The sequence below is a fragment of the Hippoglossus stenolepis genome, chromosome 24, assembly GCF_022539355.2.
Source record: "Hippoglossus stenolepis isolate QCI-W04-F060 chromosome 24, HSTE1.2, whole genome shotgun sequence".
Taxonomy (NCBI): Eukaryota; Metazoa; Chordata; class Actinopteri; order Pleuronectiformes; family Pleuronectidae; genus Hippoglossus; species Hippoglossus stenolepis.
In genome coordinates this window covers 3,526,751-3,548,837 of record NC_061506.1, presented here as the reverse complement: position 1 = coordinate 3,548,837, position 22,087 = coordinate 3,526,751, and the positions used below count along the sequence as shown (strand labels likewise).

Below are 22,087 nucleotides of genomic sequence, written 5' to 3'. Positions count from 1 at the left end.
GTCCTTTGTCGCCGTCTTGTGGTTGATTTGATTTACTACATCTCTAATGGACCAATCAGAAACGACTTCTGAAGTGAAGGCGGAAGTGCACGGGGGGGGTAATCATCTTGCAGGTTGTTGTGCTAGCTTTAGCTTTAGCTTTGTTTTTTAGAGTTTTTAAGTTTGTTCAGATGTCGGATAAAGGCGTTAAGCGTCCCGGGGTGGGGGTCGGGGTGCTGGTCACAGACCCAGCCCACCCCGGCTGTGTTCTCCTGGGGAAACGGAGGAGTCCGATGGGCGCAGGGAAGCATCAGCTCCCCGGTGGTCACCTGGAGTTCGGGTGGGTAGAGAAGTGCATCCGGACACGTGACGGTGCTCAGGCGCCGTTATTTACATTCCATGCAGAGAACTCAGACATAACGTGTATTTAGTCTTTTATTATTACGCCGAATTCTCCCCCAAGGTGATGGCAAACATTAACACGTGTTTAGACTTTGCATTGGTGCAAGCTCCGGCTGGAAAAGTTTCCTCAAACACTTAATCTCTACTTTTTCAAATGCATTATGGTGAAAAGCGTGATTATCAGAAGATAAACACAAGATATACATTTATTAGTCCCTATATATAAATGGAATAAAAACTAATATATACAATGTAAACATTTAAGACAAACATATCACTCCAATGTGTTGTTTGAGCCGTAAAATAAATTATGACTTTTATTTATTTATAAGGAAACAAAGGCTGGATTTAATTTCACATTTATTACCAAATTTGTAAAAAATCTAATCTTCATTTATGGTAAAACGGGTTAGATGCCTTGAGTCAAAAGGGCATTTGGAAAACTGCCGTCATTTTCAAATCTCTGTTGAAACCAAACTGGTAAAGCAGCACATCGTGGACCAATCAGAGACGCTGAGCTTTGTGAACTTGCTCAAATCAATAACGTTTGGGATAATTGGGGTCACGAGGCTCTGGAACAGTTATTTTGGGAGTCGTGGGCTGAAAAGTCTGAGAACCACTGACCTACATGATTTAGCAGGCTGTCATGTGTGTGTGTGTGTGTGTTTCTCAGTGTATAGAACATATAACCTGCCCTGAAATGACCTGACTGTGCCTCTGAGATGTGACGCACTGAGTCTATGTCCCTGACAGAGAGACGTGGGAGGAATGTGCTCACAGGGAGGTCCTGGAGGAAGCCGGGGTGCATTTGGTGAACGTCCGCTTCGCGTCTGTGGTGAACTCCATCAGCCTGGAGGAGCAGTACCACTACGTCACCATATTCATGCAGGGGGTCCTGGACAGGAAGAGGTCGGGAGAGCCGGAGAACCTGGAACCGGAGAAGAACGAAGGTGCGTGAGTTGGGATTTAAACGGGGGAGAAAAATCATCTCCGCTCACCTGAGTAGGTGTTAAGAAAGATGGGTGTGGTCCTTTGTCTCTCAGGATGGACGTGGACGCGCTGGGACCAGTTTCCTCCAGAGCAGCAGCTGTTCCTGCCACTGGCCGATGTGAGACAACAAGGCTTCCAACCGTTCACAGACACTGACACTCAGCATTGAAACTGCATGGTACTTACAAAACGTATCCTTCCCCAAAATAAACACACCTTCTACACCTTGTTTTCTGTAGTTGGAGCAGATAGCTGCCTGTCCTCAGACCCCATGGTGCAAACTGTCATTTCTCCCAACTGCTGTTACATTGAAAAGTTTGTATTTTTTATATAAGAAATTAAACTAAGAAAATGATGCCACGAATAAAACACGCATGGACAAAAGTAAAATATTACACATTCAAATATTTTATTCTTTTGGTTTGTTGTTTTTAAGTGACAGGTAATGTGTGTATCTCATGAAGCTCAGATGAAAACAATAAGCCTAACCCATGGGAAGTTCACTTGTCAGCTATGGTGTAGTAGTTTCGACGAAGGATGCATTAGTATTAATTTATCAGATACATTTTCATACCATTTCATAATTTACAAAGACAAAAAACATTTGTAGTCGGACGTATGTGCAGGATGAGTTGTTCCATCTCACATGGAGGCGCCGGTGACGCCCGCTGCTAAGAGCACAGTCCACAGGGCTGCAGCGGCGGTGGCCACGGCGCCAGCCACGGTCCCCTTAAAAGTCTTGTCGTGGACGTAGGTGACGATGTGCAGGGCTCCTCTGTAGGCTTCCTCGCAGGTCGGCTGGATCTGATCCTCTGGGAGCTGGAAGCCGAACGTCCCGTTGTCTCTGAGCTCGAAGGTGTAGGCGAAGGGGATCCCCTGCATGCGAGCCCAGTCTCTGGATGAACCAGAGTTGGGGTCTGTGGAAAGAGATTTAATTTATTCTTATAAAACCTACGTCCAGTTTGGACTCATAATCACTTGAGTGTCACCATAGTGAGATGGGATGTATGTACTTACACAGTACAGCCGGTGAGGTTCCCACTCTGTAGATCTTCCCGTGGACGGCCTTTATAGCCTCTGCTGCAGCCAGACCCACCTCCATCTGAGGAACCACACAAGTTAGCTTTTGTCAGTCACTGAAATGTGCACGGAGAATCCAAAGAGTAAGTAAACTGAGAAAAGCATATAAGTATAAGTAGAACAAAATATGCAGAGTGTTGGTGATATTATGGAGTGTTTTGTGTCTGTCGACGTAAATACCAGCTCGTCATGGTTGGGGGCGATGAAGTTGGGGTTTCCATAGGGAATCAGGAGCAGCTGGCTGTAGGAGTGGATGGTGAGGAAACACAGGATGTCGTCCTTCCGGCTGCCGACAAATTCCGCCACGGCCTGGGCCTCGGGCTCGGACACTCGTTCACTCCCACAGTAGGTGTTCGAGCAGCAGTCACTCGACACCCCGAGCGCTGCAAGAGTGGCAAAAGAAATAGAAGAATCAGAATCAGAGTCATCACACCACCTCCTGTCACAACACTGGCACGTTCAACTTTCTCCATGTTAAAGCAGAGGGCTGTATAGATTAGACTTAATGCAGAGCTACAACACTCACTGCCCCAGTTGGCGTCAAAGTTGCGGTTGAGATCGGTGCCCTCACAGTTGCAGCCTGGAGGTCCTGGAGATCTGTTCTTCCTCCACAGTCGAGTCTGGAGGGGTCACAATGTTCACTCCATTTAGTAATGGATACAATTTGCACTGGACATTACATACAGTGCTCGTCTTATTCTGAAGAGGAGATGATTTTATACTTGAGGCATTTTGAGCATCAGAAATGAATTTATTGAATAATGGAACCGCCATCGCCACAATAGACTCATCTTTTCACATCCTGCTCATCTGCTACTTGTGAGCCTGAGGACAGAGCCCTGGAAAATTAATTAGATAAATATCCATGAAATGCGAGGACTGACTATGTTGTCCTTCCAGGAGTAGATGTAGCCGTCCACGTTGAGCACCGGCGTGACGTAGAAGTCCATCTTCTTCATCATCTCTTCTATTTTTGGGTCTGTTCTGTATGTCTGCAGAATCTGGTTGAAGGGAGCAGACGGAAACTTTGAAGTTCAGACGGACTAATTGGTTTTGCAGAGAGTGTGTTGATTGATTATAAATCACGTCTCTTACCTGTCTGACGAAGTACTGACAGAAGGCCGGGGCGATCCATTCCCTGGCGTGTATCCCACAGTCCATCCAGATTGCTTTTTTTCTCTCTCCAGTGCTCAGACCAATCTGAAAGATAATTGCCTACTTGAACAGCGTGTATAGCACAAACACAAACCCATACTCCAGTATACACATGTTAGTGGATTCTGAACTCAACCGTTAAACAGCTGTATTACCTTAAGCAAGCTGATCTTCCTTTTCTCGTAGGTTTGTCCATAATCCATGATGGTCACGACATCAGAGTAATTTTGTGCAATCTGAGTCATCCATTTGGAGATCTGTAGAGCAGATATAATATATATATATATATATGTGTATATACATTTATATAACGGCATGTGAATGTGTGTGTGTTTCACATTATCAGTTATCAGTCGCTCTTACCTCTGGCATGGAATGGTATTTGTAGTAGTCATAGTTCACTCTGTTGCAAACAAAAAACACACACATGGCAAGACACGTGAGATTCATGCAGCCTTAGTACCACCTCCCCTCCTCATGAAACATCCACTGTCAAAATTGCTGAATCCGCAAGGAAACATGCAGTTATTATTGCCGTCAGTAATGAAGTGTTACCGTAACATTTCCTTTTCTCGGAAAGAGCATTGTCAAGATCACAGAACTTTGTTTCATTCAGCGTCATTACGGCCTGAACAAAGACGGAAAGCCATCTTTCTTTGGCCCGTGTACGGAGACAGGAACACGGGGTTTCAAAGTTACCACAGAATACGACTTCACTTGAATCATGTTTTATTTAAGGTTCATTAGTTTCCAACAAGTTCTCGTCCAGTTGGTTGTAACATAGAAGCAGAATGAAGCCCCCCGTCTCTACTACTTATCATTTAGATTCATTCACTTCAACCAGTTACACTGTTAAATTGGTCCTTATTCGTTAAAAGAACAGTCAGATTACACAACATTAACTTTCTCACGAAGACGGGTTACCTCATCTTTGTGTTAAGACAGCAGAGGAAACAGCTTGGACAGAATTAAATACATTATTATTAATATATGAATATTATTACATCAGCTGCCAATTGATTTTATAAACGAATTAATGAATAATTATTATTTCGTATAATATTATAATGTAACATTATTTTGATTTGTAAAGATAAAAAAAAAGACCCTTCATTTTAATGGAGTATTTGAGTTTTGCGTCTTTTATTTGAGCTCAGCATCGGAATGCTTATTCAACCCCTGAGCGCCACAGTGAGGGGATTTGGATTCGAAGAAATCCAGAAAGAAGCTGATGCTCCATCTTTCTTCGCACCCCCTCTCTGTGTCTTTGTCATTTTTCAAACTGAGTAAAACTCACCTCTCGTTTGTTGCAGCTTCCACTGCTGAGAGTAGCACCACAAGGCCCAGAGCTGCAGAGTTAAGCATGATCTCTTTGAGACTAAACAAACTGAGGGCGTCTGTTGACCCCAGCAGAGTCTTTATAGAAGAACTCCATCAGATAAAGATACACCTTTGCTCCAGGCACAGGCAGCACACACACAATCATTGTTTTGGTTAATGTTCTGACTGAGCTGAGGGCCTTGGTTACCGAACACTGGAAAATAGTCTGTCACTGATGTTTCTTTTATACCATTAACAATCTTAAATTACTTTGATGTCCTTGTGAACATCAGGGACGTGAAAGCTGATAAAGAAATAGCAATAAAAATGAGTCATGTGATATTATTTATTATGTTGAATTGCTGCGGAAGCTTTGTTCTCGACTATTATCTTCCTCCTTCACTTCTTTTCCAATATGACTTTTAATGCTTCCTAAGCGCCAACTTGAACTTTATTTCCTCGCATCGACTCAAAGCTCAATCTTACCTCCCAGTTTTGGATTCAACAGACTATTAATAGAACATTGATTAACATGGTCAAGGAATAGTGGACACGGGATAACTTGCTTTCATCATAAGATTAGATAATGTACATCCAGTCATGAAAGGGGAATAATAATGAAGCTTGACTAATCGTAAAACAACCAAGGTCCAGACAACACTGTCATAAATGCAGGTTTTGTACATTATTCACTTATAATAACTTAGGAATACACGTGATCTGATTTAAAAACAAAGTCAAAGTTAGCTGGGTATTCTCAGTTGGTACATCATGGCAGAGCCAGCGAAGAAACGGAAAAGGACATTGTCGGAGGAATTGAAGAGGAGGAAAAAAGAAAGTGACACCTCAAATATAACTATGCATCTATGTAAAACCCTGTTACATTGCAGTCACAGTGTTATTTGTAGCCTCATAGTTGCAGTATAATTTTATCTAGTCTAATTATTGGAATCCTCTGTTATTTGCTCTCTCCTTGATATCAGTGCTAAATCTGTCCTATGGCACAGTCGTTATATGAGATTTTCTGGGAATTAACAGCAAGCAGAGTGCCTTGTCTCATTTCTTCGTCCTATCACGTCAGTTGGCATAGAGCAAGTGTGATGCAACCACATGTTATCTGGCAAATTAGAATTTAGTCTATTAAAACCCAGAGGCACTTCTTTCATCCATCAGTAGAAATGAAGCTGGCCAACATTAGCTGGGCTCAGGTGGACTATGACATTTCTTTTTCATTTTTAGAATAACAAACTGTAATCGTATCCCTTGAGTCCTCGTTGTGGTCTTTAGATCCTGCTCTCAGTTTATTTTGGGGCTAAACCGCTGATATGTGACTTGGGGCTTTTGCAGGTTTCAACAAGTTAAATTTAAGACTTTTTAAGACCATAATGAAGGAAATGTAACACCTAATATGTCAAGTTTGAAAAGACATGATCTTGTAGTAACCCCGTGACTGTCACTGCATCAGCTTTCCATTGTATCTACCACCGTTTGTTTAATCTTTACATATTGATATCAGTTGGTAAATATAATCACTAAAAAAAATACGCTATGCTTCTGTAACAAAGCAGCAGATTCTCCATGATGCTATGGAACCGTCTTACTTACATCATCTAACCAACAGAGGTCAGCACAACACTGAGATGAGATCCGGAGTTCAAAAGTGAACACAGGATCCAGTCAGTAAAATGTAACCTACTGTTTTTGGTAAATACTCCCCACCATCCACAAAGTGCCTTTTAATCCAAACCTCAGCCTCCTGAGAGTCTGAGTCTTCTCTTCATTCCGAGCCCTTTATTCAGTCTGGCCGCTGTGTGGTTGAACACCTGGACAGTAAAACACCTGCACGTGAACCAAGCCTCAGCAAGTGTTGGCAGCGCTTTTACTTTGCTGACGTGTGCATCATGTCCGTCCACGAGCCGCTCGTAAGATATGGAGACAAGACCTGTCTCGGCTTCAGCCCTGTGTGCACAAACCAGTGTGTGTCCCAGATAGAGAATCGTAGCACACATCACAGGCTGTTTCTTCATAGTGATGGATGAAAGCACTAATTCTTTCAGATGAGAGAGGCCGGCCACTGACTTGCACCCAGACACAAGCTTAAAACACTTCAAAAAACTGTGTGTGTGTGTGTGTGTGTGTGTGTGTGTGTGTGTGTGTGTGTGTGTGTGTGTGTGTGTGTGTGTGTGTGTGTGTGTGTGTGTGTGTGTGTGTGTGCATATCATTGCCCTAACCCCACTGATCATGCATCATTAAGTTTGGTTTGGGGAACACACACAACTGAGATAAGTGATTATTCTGACATTAGAGCTGAGTTTTCTGCTAAGCATCTTATTTTGTGTTCTTTCCAGTTCATAATTAACATGTTGAGTCAGACAAACATTGCGTCACCAGACCATTTTCATCTTGACATTCTATCAACTCCAGCAGTTGTGCTGTTTCGACTTGCTTCCAGTCTTTCTCTCTACTTTGCTCACAGTCTTGTGCCTCTATTTCCTAGACTGGATATTAAGATGGATGACACATCTCCACTTCCTGCCACTATCCAGACATTCTGGATATGAATGCTGCCATTTTACTCTGATGACGTCTTTTGGACCCCGAGTCTGTGCCGTAGCGATCTGGGGAGGGTGCCGCGGCGTCAAGGTGCTGTTCGATTCACCCACTGGACCAAGTGTGAGTCACTCCGTTTCTATAACATCAAATAACTAATTAAAACCAAACTTAATTTTAAACATGAACATGTAAACTATATTTTGAGAACAACTTATTTGATCTGCCAACATGGAGGAGGTTGGGTTTATGACCTGTACTGACTCTAGCTTCATACTTAACAGATAAATGGGTAATCAAATGTGTCATCTCAGCCTTGGCTACCACGCAAGTCGGTGTATTTACCAAAATGTCTTGACTTTTCATTTGAGTATGAAGCTGGAGGCAGGAGACAGTTTGGTTTACTGAGCCTGGCTCTATCCAAAAGTAACAGTCTGTACACAAAGTCCCTCTTTTCTTAATGTTAAATTAAACTAAACCATATCCTCGGGCGACAAAGTGTGACAAGCAGCTATCAAACGTTCTCACAGCAAGCACGTCTCAAAACATACCTGAGGACATGTACTCCTGTTAGTTATTGTTCCTTTGTTCCAGAACATCATTTATTTGTCAAGTACAAAACATGTCTATACTTAACATGAGTAGAATAACAGTAAGAATTATGCTTACATCTGGATCTGATAAGATATCATTAATATACACTGATTACTAAAGTATGGTTTAAACCAGCTAACTACAAGGTTACCACCCTCGATTGGGTCTGATTTGGTTTTGACCTTGTAATCAATGATACAGGCTGAACTTGAGGTTACGCTGAGGCTGAAGGTAAATCTGACCGGCTACTGGCAAAACAGCACTGTGTACAATTCCACTGTTTGTGCAGGAGCTGATCAGTTTGCAGAGTCAAATGTCAAAGATAGTTCAGAGTCTTCTAGCTGTAGGAAAGATGGGTGTATCTGTACTGACTGAGCTGTTCTGGTGCACTTGAGATTGCTCAGAAATAGGTGGACTGATATTCTCTCTTACGAACGTAAGAAGCTTTGTTGTTTTTCCTGAGCTGCCTCTGCCTGAGTGGATCTTTATGCCCGGAATTTCAATGGTACTAAAGTAAAATGCCAACAATGTTTCTCTACTGGAGCAGGATGTTCTGACACCCCCGAGAATCCAAGTGTAAAGCCCCATTTCATCAGTCATGCTGGTCATGACTTGTCTGAAGACCTCGATACAGGGAAAATAAATATGGAGCAGCTGCCAAACTCACAGTGGAGCTTTTAGATTAGGACGCAGAAGGGAGAGGCTTTTGGCTTTACAATAACAAGCCATTATCTTAAGAAATGTGGAAGAAACACCAGCTGGAGTTTAGGCAAACTGGAGCTCTACACACACTCCTACCTCCCACACGTAAGAACAATATAAAAGCAATAGAGATACTTGTTAAACCATCGGTGGGACTGACAGCAACAGATCACACACACAAAGAGCGATGCCCTCCTCCTCCACAGTGCAAACTAACTCCCCTTCCTCCCCCGCAGCCTCCAGACATTTTTCAAAGTATCGATATCATCCCAAGCTGTAATACATGAACCGAACCCTGAGGCAAACCGATAATGTTCCCCATAAACAAATCCATTACACCTCGCATCAGGAGTCCCAGAACCTCTCACCTTTTTCCTGCGGGTCAGACAAATAGCCAAGTGGAAAATTTAACAGTTGTTCCACAGGCTGCAAAACATTTCCAAGACATTATATGGGTTAAACAAATCATTTTAGAGAGACAGAGTGTAGAAAAGAAGGCAGTGTTCATTACAAATACAGGATCTATTCTTGTGCTTAAAGCTAAGTTCTACCATGGCACCATCTGTAAATAACCGGACAATTTAGGAGAAGGGAAACGGCTTCTCTCTGGCTGAAATGTGGCTCTTTGTCCTCCAAATAAACCTTCGAGACCTGGAAGGGTTAGAGAAACTGGAGCAGAGAAATCAACAGCATTCATTCCTGGAGAGAAAGGCAGTGTTCTGTCATCGATCCACCAAAGTGACTAAAAGACAATTTAATCAACACGGAGTCTGATTAAAGGGGGTGCCCCTGAACCTCTAACGTGGACAATGGGAGACCAGGAAGAAATTATAGACCTGAAGGATCATGTCAGCAGGTCTTTGCCAAAGACTTTATATACGTGGACCCCATGCCAGCTCCTCCAATGTGAAACCATAGGGTCTTGATCGCCACCTGGTGGCTGGCTGCAGTAAGTCCAGCCATGTAAGTAAATGGGACATGGGACAAACTAAAAGTCAAAAACTTGCAAGTAGTGTGCAAATAGACATGTTCAACAAAAACTGTGAAAGCATTGGTGAGTAGTTGTGATGTTGTGATATGAAAACATAACATCGTGCAGATGTCAAAGAAAATTTTGTAAATTTATAATTTTCTTGCCCATGAATCATCTGATTTATCTTGTGACCAAACTGTCTAATATTGTTAAAAATATTTCCGTAAATCTAACGATACCTTAAACAGCTACGACAGTAAAATGCTGCTCACACGTTGCTCAGTCTTATAATCTTATATATGATCATTTATCAGTGAAAGGCCATTTTCCTTATTGCAGAACAAGCCCTGGTTTGCATCTATGGAATAAGAAACTTGCTCATGTAATGCTTTGGCTTAAATGTGGTGACAGCCGTGAGTTGAATGGAGAGAGAGGGAGAGAGAGAGGGCGAGTGAGGATGTGTGAGAGGGAGAGAGAGAGGAGCAGAGCTGCTCAGTTGCCTTAGCAGCGCAGCTTCATTCCTCCACACTCTGCTGCTGTGAGCGCTGCTGTCACACTCCGCTCGTTCTTCACATTATTCCACATTGTTGGGTTTTTCAAATTGGTAGTCAAGTTTTTTTATTCGTCTCTCTCTCCAAGTTTCACGTCGCACCCTGATATGAAGAAGAAGGCGACGGGGGAAAGTTGATTTTTTTTTTTTTTTAAATAGCCCGTTCAGGTGTGATATAATAAAACTGGTGACTGTCCCTGTCTCCAGAGAGCATGGCTCTGCAGGCGGTGAATGGGAGCGTGCTGGAGGTGTCGGCGGGATGTGCAGAGCAGGGGAACCTCAGCGTGGGAGTCAACATCAGCTGCAGCAACAGCTCCAACCTCCCGAGACCGGTCACCAGAGTCAGAGGTACGATCCTCTCTTCTCTTCTTTTCTCTTCTCTTCAGGCTGAGGTGTTAAACTGAACTTTCTTTATTACAGCATTTAAAATCCCCATGAAATAAAAGCACCATCATCCTGGTACAGTAAATATGTAGAAGCAGTGAGTTTGTTTTACATCAGCTTGGTGCTGTTGGCTTCTAATTACAAACTGTCATCTCCACATGATTTATTGCCTTCTTAAAAATGTAATCAGTAGACCTCGTGTTATTTGCCCACACGTATTTGATTGGATGTTTGTTGAAGGAAAGAAAAAGCACTTTTCCTTTGTACCATCGCCCATTTTCTCATTTTTCTACTCCGTGCCTGATCTCTGCGTTTTACCAGAGAAAGATTTGCAATCAGGACGACTTTCTCAGCCTTCCCCACTGTCTGCAATCAATCACCAAGCAGCCCAATTTACAGAGTGCCTCTCCCTGCATCGATAATGCCACAATCAGGATGAGCAGCATGTGTTGGCTGTTAAAAAAGCTGCTTTAATTCTGAATGTTTGTTTATTTCTTGACTATAATTCTCACAGTGCTGAGATTAAACCGCACACTGGAGGAGATAAAGCCCCCCTGAGCTTCGTCCTCTATCAGGACGCCAGCGGGCCGATTAGGTAATGAGGTCTGAGCGTAGGGGGAGAGTTCTTTTCCTAATTTTTACCCCCCTATATTGCAGCTGCCGCAGTATCAAGTTTAATTTAAAATCTTCCCTCACTAAATAATTCACAGCCGTTCCTCCTTCTGTGCAGCATTTCTTTTTATTGACCTTATACGGGAGCAGGCATGAACATCAGCAGCAGCAGCACAGCAGTAGGGGCTCAACTATCCCAAGTGCAATCAAACCCTGTTGGGCGTGTGCAGTGTTTGACCAAGAGAAAGGTCGCGCAGACAGATTGCTGCTTTCATCTCGTTCCCTCGCTCGCACGTCTTTGAGGTGACACACACGAACACTGCTCTTTTATTTACTTTAATATTTAGCGGACCTATTCCTCCCGCGCTCTCTCCCTTCAGGCCAAGCGAGAGCAATGGAGCCTGATTATGCGGCGGTGTCGTTGCTCTCAGATGTGATACTCCGGTGCTGGGACAGGAAATTAAAGCCCCACCCCAACACTTGTTGAATTGCCCAGTGTGATTATTCCCTGAATTGGAGATTTCAGCCTATGCCTGCAAAAGGATTGATCTTGGAAACACATTTATATACCGTGTATTTCAGAGCAGTTAGAACAAAACACTGAAGCAATTCGAGTTGAAAAGTAAAACTTCCTAAAGCCCAAGGTTACATTCTTGTGCTGTTCCTGTTTTGTCAACAGCCCAAAGGCTAACAGACATTTTCCAAAGGGCCTGTATGTGAGAACGCAAATGTCCGAATCAGTTGCTCTGGACATTTTCTGGAAGTTTTCCTGTCAGTTCTCTAGTAAAAAAACTGCAAATAAGAGGGAACTCCACTTAGGATGTTTTCAAACCATCTACAATGACATCCTGGTTGTGCTTTGACCTATATAATGTTTATCTCGTGGCCTAAGACTTGTGATTGTATTCCCAGTGTCTATAGGCTGCTCTCTTACACGGCTGCCACCCCTGCATTAACCATTTGGACTTCTTTTCTTTTCTACTTACTATAGATACTAAAGAGGTTTTCAAACTGAGGCGTGCCTCCCTCGGGAGTCATGGGAGAGTTCAGGAGGAGGAGGGGGCTGTAGAGGGACAGACATGAGGCAAAGTTCGTGGGCTCCACTTTAACGATCTAAGCTCACGGTTTAAAGCAAAATCCACTTTTGCCACTTTAACTGCGGAAATAAAAGTCACAGCACCAGATGCACGGGTCAAGAGCGTTGTACTTAGTCTCCTAATTAATCAGGAGTGGGTTTGAGGCAATAAATCAATAAATCAAGCAATAAATCAATCAGATTTCCATTTCCTTTACCTTTTTAAAAGCCAGATGCACTTGCACCTTGGCAGATGGTTTTATAATGGAAAATTTGGCCGGTAGTAATAGAGAACACTTCAGCAGAGGAAGCACACAAGCAGTATTGTGTGCTTCCTCTGCTGAAGTGTCCTCTCACTATTTTGATAAATCGTCCTTACAATATCTGCATTAAGATTACCATGCACTAACAACCTGGGTGCTCAGATAGGTGCGACTGTTCCTCATGCCGCCCTCGTCAGGTGTAAGAGAGGGTGCACTGGTAAGGTAAAGGACAGTGTTGATCTGTTACACACATACATAAAGAAACCTTAATGCCGTATTGCTGCAATCTGCATCAAAGATTGAACTCCCTCTCGTCGTTTCTCATTCCAATCTGAATGCACAGACACGATAATTACATTAATAGATTCAGTGTGACTTACACATTGGAGAATATCATTATCTCCAATGTCCATCCCAAGTAAATCTGCTTACAAAAATGACACTAATTACAACTTTCCAGAGTTTGAGGATTATTAGTAATCCAGGGTTCGTGGTCTGTATGTTAATTTGTAGACTGCAAACAGAAACTGCTCATTCTGCTTTTTTTCAGTGGTGTCAATTTATATTTACATATACAAGTGTACAGAAATGTAAATATGTGCTTGCCTGTGTATGTCCTTCCTGCATTGTTCATGATAATATTTCAGCTGTTACATGGATGACGTGGGAGAGGTGGTCTATTCTTGCTCTGCACTGTACTCTGCTCACTGCTTTTTGCTGATGGTTTTTCATCTGATGTTTTATTTCATATAATCCTCTGGGATGCATTCCCACTTCTGGAGAGATGGACTGTTTTGTTCCATCTTTTCTCTGCAGTGTGGAGCAGCTGTAAACGTCCTACAGTACAACAATGAAACAGTGTCTGACATAAATCACATTACAGTGATCACCCCGGACCCCCGAGAGCAGTTTAATTCAGACAGAGACTTGTTTATGTGGTTCAACATCTGTAGCTGCGTCGTGGCTCAGCCCCGGACACTCTGCGTTCCCCACTGATTCAAAGTGGCACTTTGCTGAGCTCGCCCTGTTCTTCTGAGTGCATGTGAGATAAGTTATCATGAAGTGGATCTCATAAGTATTAAATGAACACTGTTTCATTTTTTTAGAGACAGAAACTGGTGAAGTCATGCTTGAAGTTTCAAAGCAATTTCGACTTCAAGGTGTTTTGAGGATATTCAAATCTTGTTCTCTTTGGGTGTTTACACTGTGATGAAGCCTGCCAGGAAATTATCATGGTAATCAGATGAAATAATTGAAAAAAAAAATTTGGCTTGGAAAGGTAGAACACACCCAGGCACAAAGTATTTGGCTACAGGTTCGGCAACGCAGCCAATCGCCTGAGGTGATTAGAGGGGGTCCCAGAGAACGGCTAATAACGTTTGTCCACAGCAACAACAAGTTTGTTAGATCGATCTTAATTCTATGTACAGTAGACTAATGATGTCCAGGGTTTGAAACATCCTGTAAAGGTGCCAGCAGCTTTTTGCCAAAAGTGTCGGCATTTTCGAAGTTTGGTTGATGTCTAAATGTGTGTGTGTGATGTTTTCTGGTACGGTGGTGGGGTTGTGCACTGGCTATTATTGGCTCATCTTCCTTCCTGATAATGACTGGTTGTGCACAATCCAGTCCACACCAGCTTAAAAGTTATTCTGTTGTGGTATAGATTGACTATAGAAAATCAATAAGAGATTATAGCTTTTAGATGCACTCATCTCGTCAGCTTGAAAACAGCACATACATCGTATGATGAGGATGTATAATGACGTCTGTGGACTATGACAGCATGAATGAAGATCCCCTCAAACATGCGCAGCACTTTGTCAACCATGCAGTAGCTGTATTGATCTGTGTCTGCATGTCAGCTTCATTCACTCTCTATAGTGGGGGAATGGAGAGATGAGCAGCTGCAGTTTTATGAATTTATCTGGCACTATAGTCTAACTACAGCGTTAATCCTGAGTCCACCCGTGTTGTAGGGTGACGAAGTAAAAACAGTCAAACGCTATATAGGGCTCTCAACCACTGTGCAACCGAGCACATGACCGAGAAGTTTAATCATTCTGATAGTTACTATTGATCGATTTTCTACTCTGTGAACCTGAAATCCCTACAAAGTGGAAGCTCCCTACACTCCTGACTTTGAGAAAGTTCAGTTAGTAACTGCGTAGCATTGTGTCCCCTTTTGAGAACAATGGTGCCTCAGTGCTGGCGTTGTTTTCCCACTGATTTATGGGAATTAAGCAGCAAACACATCAGCTGAGTGTTAAAATCAATTGGAAAATGCAGCACTTCTAATACAGTAGACCTTGCTGGATCCATTGAGACCATATTCAAGTGAATGAGAAACCTCCTATTTAATCGATTTAAACTAGTCAGAGGTTGCTGCACTTAATTTCATGTATTTGAATGATTTTCTTCTTTTAATAGACGATCAGATTGAATTGTCTTATTTCAGGTTGCAGGTGTGTTAACCTATACACAGCAAGGTGGACGTTACGCAGGCGTAACTCTCGGACATTCAGGCATCTGGACACACCTCTGTAAAGTAATCTGAATGCATTGGAACATTGGGCTCTGTGGGAGTGTCATTTACAGCGTGCAGCGAGCCGGCCTGTCGAACATTGGCAGGCATTTGCCTTGCTGTCATTGTGTTTGCAGAGACAGCAGAGTGGACGGGGATTTACAGAATTTGTCACGCTCAGGAGAGGCTGCAGTGCGGTACCTTCCCTCAGATTGCTAACCGCTTCACTTTAAATAGACGTGAGCTTACACCTACTGTACGTGTCATCTGCCGTCAAGCTTAGTGTCCAATACCTCCTGGTGTCATCCTTTTTCTCAGGGATGCTTCTCTGCAAGCTAAAATATTCTGTTTGGAATCTTTGGATATGTTGATGAAGCAGAAACAGGCAGAGTTAATGGCATCAAACGTGTGGGTCTGACAGGGCCTCCCGGCTGATTGAATATGTGCTGAGGTGGTTTGTGCGCTACATAAACAAGCTCTTTCCAACTTCCCAAAATGTTCAAAGTAATGCGGGATCAATATAGTGCTCTCATGGGACGGGTTGATAGGAAGACTAACTGAGTTGGATTGTGCTGACTGTAACACTAACCCTTCCTCATTAGGGAGAGAGAATCCAACGCAGAGATGTTCCTCTGCACATCCAGCTAAGTATTCATCTGCCGCCACGTTTTTAAGCCCCAGTAATACAGTGTGGAGTAGACAGACCTGTAGTCGGGTCCATGCAGTCCAATTACACTTGAAATACGGCCTGATCCTCTCAGACATGAGTCGAGGAGATCCACAAGGTGCCTGCAAGGTGAATCAGTTTTTGGTATTCAGTGATTGTGCTTGTGCCTCTGATGATTGAACTGAAAATAGAGAAAAGGTCAAAAGCACAGTCCCTATCTTTTGATTGAATCCTTCGTGGATACAAGACACGCTGTCAACTCTCTGAAGTTACAGGCAGAGGTTTATTAACCACGATGAAGGCAAAGCAACAACGGGGCTTCAAGTAATATTCAGATTTATTGGTACACTCGATAAAGACATTTAGCCTATTTTGCCTGATTTATGACGGAGTATTATGACCATATTGAAGAAAAAGAAATTCTGAGACTCTGAGAATGAAAGAGGCCATTTCCTTGTTTGTGTGTTCTTTCTTCAAAATAGACTCAGTTTCTTCCACAATATTTTCAAAGGTCTGATACTGATGATAATGTGAAGCCAAAAATGTTTTCAATTTTTTGTTAATGTTTTTAAACTCCTACTCAACAAGATGCTCCACATTCCTCATTTTAATACAGGCTGATCTTCTGATATTGCCCCTTTTAAAATGACACAAAGCGGTTATGACTTTATTCTCGTGATTTTATGATGAAGAAGTGTCAGATTTTCTCCCTTTAATTGGCCCTGATACTCTGTCAGCCATTGGAGGAAATCATTTACTCGAAGCAAACATTTGCACTGAGCATGTTTGTCAGGCTTTATTCACAATCGGTAGTGTTTACTTGATTAGACTGAACTGTCTTGTAAACACCAACCATTAATGCTTATGAGAAAACAAATGTTGATGTCTGATAAAAGGCAAATAGTACATTTAACAAGTGTAAAACACATTCTGGTCTGAGCTAGTTTTCGTCATGTTCAGTTTCACACACTATAATTGGTAATTTACATCAATTAATTTTTCTTATCTTGACATACAGAGGGGTAGAATCTGATTTTTTTTTTTTATCCAACCATCCAAAACTCATCAGACTATGTGGGATGACATTGAGATTGTTCAAATACAAGGCAATAAAAGTGATTTTATTGTAGGTTTTATAAGGACTAAAATCCTCTTATCTTCAAAGAGAGATGATATTTCTTTCATATGGGGAAATGTTGTTAAAAACCCTCTTCTCTTCTCTCTCTCTCTCTCTCTCTCTCTCTCTCTCTCTCTCTCTCTCTCTCTCTCTCTCTCTCTCTCTCTCGTCTTTCTGACTTTGAGGGAAACTCTTTGTAATAAAAATAAAAAATGTAGTTTCAGGATGTTTTTCCCCTTTAAGGACGAACAGAATAGTCATCCGGCAAATCTAATGATATAAGACTGATGTCTGGATTATCACTGCTGCCACACAAAGCTCAGTTAACACATTTAGTCGGCAAAACATTCATATGACCCTGTAATGACAAAAAAAATGAACTCAGGGTTCCCTTATTGGCTTTTTCCAGAGCTTTCAGCATCTGATGATGAACATGGAGGCCAAAGATCATCCTTCAAACAGCCCAGTCTTCTCATGTGTTCAGCCTCAGCCTTATGACAAATGAGGACAACTGGGAAAAAGTCTTCTGATGAATACTGTGAGAAAGGGCTGGTCTCTTCCTCTGTGTTGTGTCAATGTCAACTGACACTAAACCCTGAATATGGGACGACCGGTGGGGAAAACAAGCGCGTCCAAGACGTCCGCTTGAGCTCTGGGAAATCATGATGATATTCGATCAAAAAGATAACCAACGAGTGGAGTGATAATTAGTTGCAGTTTAAATCCAGCAAAGTGAGGATGTCATAGTGGAAGAAGTCGTGGAAATGATCTGCTGACTCCCACCAGTTCAGGACTCATTTTCTGACTCCATCTGTTGCAAAGGGGTTTCTACTCCCCGGTACTGAGCAGTTACATCAGATTTGGACAAAGTCGTTTCTCACTGTCTGGATTATTTCACAGTCTCTCAGGGGCCTGGTTTCAAACATAGCCCAGTGGTGAGGTAGTGATCAAAAGGATCGGCTCACAACTGCTGCTCTTTTTTTTGCTATCACTTCACCTCTAAGGTCGTTACCGCTCATTATTAATGACCTTTGTGAGGATTTATTCATGTCTCATTATTAGACTCCAGCTCCGTCAATTGAGTGATGAGAAACACCCAAACAGCCCCTGTAAAAAGTCTTCAAATGGCTTTGCTGTGCCGACAAAACCCTGCTAATCCTATCCCACAGATAGGAAGAAAGAGAAGTGATGTGATGACATTTTAATGATCCCTGTGGGGAATCATAATTACAGTTTACGTGGCATCAGCCAATCAGATATGCAGCAAGACTAGAGCAGAAGTTAAATTAATACGCACAACCCTAACATACTCACAAGTGTTGATGTCTCAGCTCATGGCTGAAACGCTCCTGCTGCTCGGGAGCATCTCCGAGGTGAACGCCGCCCTTTTATCTGTGATGTATTTATACGTGCCTGTGGATTTAAACGCAGCTGTCACGCTTGAGGGAGTCAAAGCAACCAAAGTGAATTGTCCTGCAGTCGCCAGGCTCAGGGGGAGCCGGCATACTGTTGCCGCTCAGTGAATAGATAATTCCATTTTCACTTGACTGGATTGCTCACAATCTCAACACAGTAGCAGAGCCAAGGAGCGAGCTCACCTCTTGGTGTTTGTGTAGGAGCGCTGGCAAATTTAGCTCTGATATGCGTACCTCACATCTTTCTGTTGAGTAAATCAAATCAAACTCTTGTCAAACCTGTCACCAAGCTGTTGGGCAGATGTACTGTTCTCTCACTGAAACAGGGGATAGGTGTTGACTTCTGTTGACATGAAAGTGGCGTCAATGCTCAGCTAATGAAACTGCTCCCGAAGCCATCAGAGGGTTTTCTTATCAAAGGAATAATTTATATTTGCAGTGGAGGACATGTGGGTCTCTCCGGTGGCAGTGGGGATTGACTTGTCATTAAACCCGAACCTCATCTCATTTAATCGTTGCTGCCTAATTCCTCTGGAGATTGTCCAATAAATGAAAAATTACGACTTCACCAATTACATTTCCTCAGCACGGCAAAGACTGTGTGTGCAAAACAACTCAACAGTACATGGTCAGATTCTCACCAGACATGGCAGGAATATTACTTGATCGCTTAAAGGCTAGGGTGAGGGTTAACACATTTTCCAACAATAGAAATCTGATGTAGTGAATTTAAATGTGTTTCATAAGGGGGCTGTTAGGCCTTGGCAGAGGTAAGCTCTCTGTAATGAGAGCCATTCTAGTTTTCTTTTCTATATAATTTGGTGTTGGTGATCTCATCTGAATACAGAGTAGTTAAATAGGCATGTACTATGTGAGTATTATTTTAAGAATACTGCAGATCATCATTTTGCATCACATATATTGTTATTTTGAAAGCGTTGAGATTCAAGTCATGTCTCTGCGTGGGAGGAGAATAAGATATTTTGAAAATAAAAATAGATGCATCATTAACAGGCCATTACTCTGGTTCCCCACTCACTGTGAAAAAAAAACAAAAAAACACATTTGAAATCCCCACATATGAGCGATAACAATGAGAACAGCAGCTCCTCATGTGCAAGCATGTGTGTCTGTCTGCAGTCTCTGCTGCAGACCTCCAGACTTCTCCCATGTCGTTGTCTTTAATCAGCCGACTCAGTCAGCGCAGCACATGGCGGGCCCCGACCCTGTCCTGTCAAATACTCTCATTCTCAAGCAGACTGGCTGTGACAGGCCAGTGTGAGTGAAGGGAGCGTCCCAAAAACCCTCTGGCTGGGCCGTCCTGCAGCCGGGCAGCTGTATGGCAGCTCTGGATGAAGGAGTCCAGGTGAAACACACTTACTGTATTTTAGAAGAGGAGACGTTCTGGTATTTCTGTACAGGGAAGGGTTGGGAGCTGAATTAATGCGGGGGCCAAAGGTCTTTTTACATTTCATTTAGCTGATTTGGTTTCGGTGTCTCGTATCGGACCGTATCCTAACCTTTCCTCTCTGGTGCCGTACCGTACTGCATCAAACCCGTATCCTTCTGTATTGTATCCTAATATAATTAAATAGCTAATTCCTTTAATAAAAGAATAAAAAGATGACTTGAAATGTTACCAATAAATTGCTGCTTTTTGCCTCTTCAGATAAGAAGAGAACTGTTTAACTTTGATCTTGTTTTTCCAGTTTGAGTTGTATTCCCAGGTTAGCACCTGACACGGTCTGTTCAACTCTTATGATCTTGTTGTGTTCATCATTTTCTCTCACCGTGATTATTTCATTCATTGTGCGCTTCACGGGATAAGCAGGGAAGTATTGACACAAGCACAAATTTAAGATCATGCAAAGTTATTCAGTCTGGTAATAGGCCTTGGTGTTGTTCATGTGCGTTATTTATTTCCCAGGTGAATATCTGGATACAGTCTGCTCTCTTTGCGTATTGATATTATTTTAACTATTTGACCTTTTTCTTCCGTGCCTTTCTTACTTTATTTTATCAGATCTCATTTAATTTAGTGGTTGCTTGAGTGATTACAAGTGTTCACTCCTGCATACAAATGAAGGTTTAAAACAAATTCTGCTTTTTAGAATCTGCTGGAGGTGGATGAGACAACCAGCTCATAAATGCGCCGCCCTTCATCTGCTTCTTTTATTTGTTCTCCCACTTCTTCTTTGTCTTTGCTTAATAATGTTCCCAGGCTCATGAGACATATTCTGTCTCTTATGTCTGCAAGAAAAAGTTCCCACTCTTTCTTAATGAGGGATTTTAGTGAAACAAGCTGATGTTTCCTTATTTATGTCCATTAATTCAATGCTGCGTACTTGGTAATTCACTTGTGCTTCCTTCCTCTAATTGATCGGCTGAAGTAGATACAGACACAGAAGTTATAAATGACATCCTGCCTCTGTCCCTGTGTCCCTGACAGAGATGGACTCGCTGCGCATCCTGCTCTACGTGCTCATCTTCCTGCTCAGTGTCTTCGGCAACCTGCTGATCATTGTGGTCCTGATGCTGAATAAGCGCATGCGGACCGTCACCAACTCCTTCCTGCTGTCGCTGGCGGTCAGCGACCTGATGATGGCCATCTTCTGCATGCCCTTCACCCTCATCCCCAACATCCTAGAGGACTTCATCTTCGGGGCCTCCATGTGCAAGACCGTCACCTATTTCATGGGTGAGGATGATTTAAGCAGTGCGATATATATTCAAACAGCTCCATGTTTTTCCATTAAAGGTTATATATGCAATATTTTAAACAACACAGCAACTAAGAACTTTTTAATGTGTGTGAGGAGGAATACCTCCGATACCTCTCAGAGACAAAACCACTGTGAACACGGTGGCTACACCTTGTTTTAAAACACAGCACGGCTATGCCAACAATGCTAAGCCATGCAGGCCTGCTGGGAGTGAGCGCTCGCTCTTGCAGATTTGAAAACACATTTACTGACTGAAGCACCGTCCGTGTCAGCACAACACCCAGCTGGCTTGTTTTTCTGCTCTCGTGTACATAGGGTAACTTTCTTTAATTGTGCTTCTGGCTGTGTGATTAGAGGCCACTCTCACAGGGCTCAGTGGCACCTTCGCCGGAGGTGTGACTTACGACATGTGGTAGCAGAAAAACATTGGATATGTACTTTGTAAATAGGGAACAGGTGTCAATTATTTACAAAATCCTACACAAAGAGCTGCAGCCACACTAAACACACCTCACAGGAACGTGGGCGAGATCTAACGAATCTGATCACTTTATGTAAGAACAAGCTCGTCAGTCATTGGCCAGGTTAATAGGCATTTTGTTATTCTAACATGGAAGTCTGGTCTATTTTAGTGGTTGGCAGAGCAGAGCCTGCCTTTCAGGGCTTCTCTCTGGGCGCCATCTTGCATGTCAGAAGGTAACCATCATGCTCGGAGTTCTCGAACACTCACACGTCTTCAGGAGTGTGACTTAGCAATGAGCTGGCTCCCATCAGGCCAGAGTCAAGGTGCCACATGAGGCCTGAGTCACACCGGAGCGCAAAGGACGGCAAAGAAACTCAGATCAGCGGCAATAATTAGTCTCTACATTTCACTTTGAGTGGCTGAGAGGAGCTATTGAAAGGCGAGGTCCACAATCCTATTATTGACTCAGAGAAGTGATGCACCATCTGTGAGGACGGGTGTGCAGAATCTGCTTTTCAATTACTTGGCTCTCTGAGCTGTGATAAGGACGAG

The 22,087-nt window shown here is 42.8% G+C and overlaps 3 protein-coding genes across 3 annotated transcripts in view; 2 read left to right on the top strand and 1 right to left on the bottom strand.

Annotated features, from left to right (window-relative positions):
* Positions 1-61: 61 nt before the first annotated feature.
* On the top strand, positions 62-1,776 carry nudt15 (nudix (nucleoside diphosphate linked moiety X)-type motif 15). The gene is made up of 3 exons (XM_035150826.2): positions 62-319; positions 1,135-1,331; positions 1,425-1,776. The coding sequence occupies exons 1-3, from the start codon at positions 171-173 to the stop codon at positions 1,538-1,540; spliced, it is 462 nt and encodes a 153-aa protein (XP_035006717.1). The 5' UTR covers positions 62-170; the 3' UTR covers positions 1,541-1,776.
* Positions 1,777-2,011: 235 nt separating this feature from the next.
* On the bottom strand, positions 2,012-4,971 carry cpo (carboxypeptidase O). Its single transcript, XM_035150830.2, has 9 exons — positions 4,904-4,971; positions 3,970-4,009; positions 3,762-3,863; positions 3,547-3,651; positions 3,336-3,452; positions 2,978-3,071; positions 2,632-2,834; positions 2,389-2,473; positions 2,012-2,288 (listed from the first exon to the last, which is right to left on the bottom strand). Exons 1-9 carry the CDS (start codon positions 4,969-4,971, stop codon positions 2,014-2,016), a joined length of 1,089 nt encoding a protein of 362 aa, XP_035006721.2. The 3' UTR covers positions 2,012-2,013.
* A 2,458-nt stretch (positions 4,972-7,429) lies between these two features.
* LOC118103602 (cholecystokinin receptor) overlaps positions 7,430-22,087 on the top strand; it is a 32,724-nt gene continuing 18,066 nt past the window's right edge. Inside the window, exons 1-3 of the mRNA XM_035150693.2 lie at positions 7,430-7,599; positions 10,503-10,643; positions 20,799-21,047. Coding sequence (XP_035006584.1) covers positions 10,508-10,643; positions 20,799-21,047 — 385 coding nt within the window. The 5' untranslated portion in view covers positions 7,430-7,599; positions 10,503-10,507. The remainder of the gene's footprint in view (positions 7,600-10,502; positions 10,644-20,798; positions 21,048-22,087) is intronic.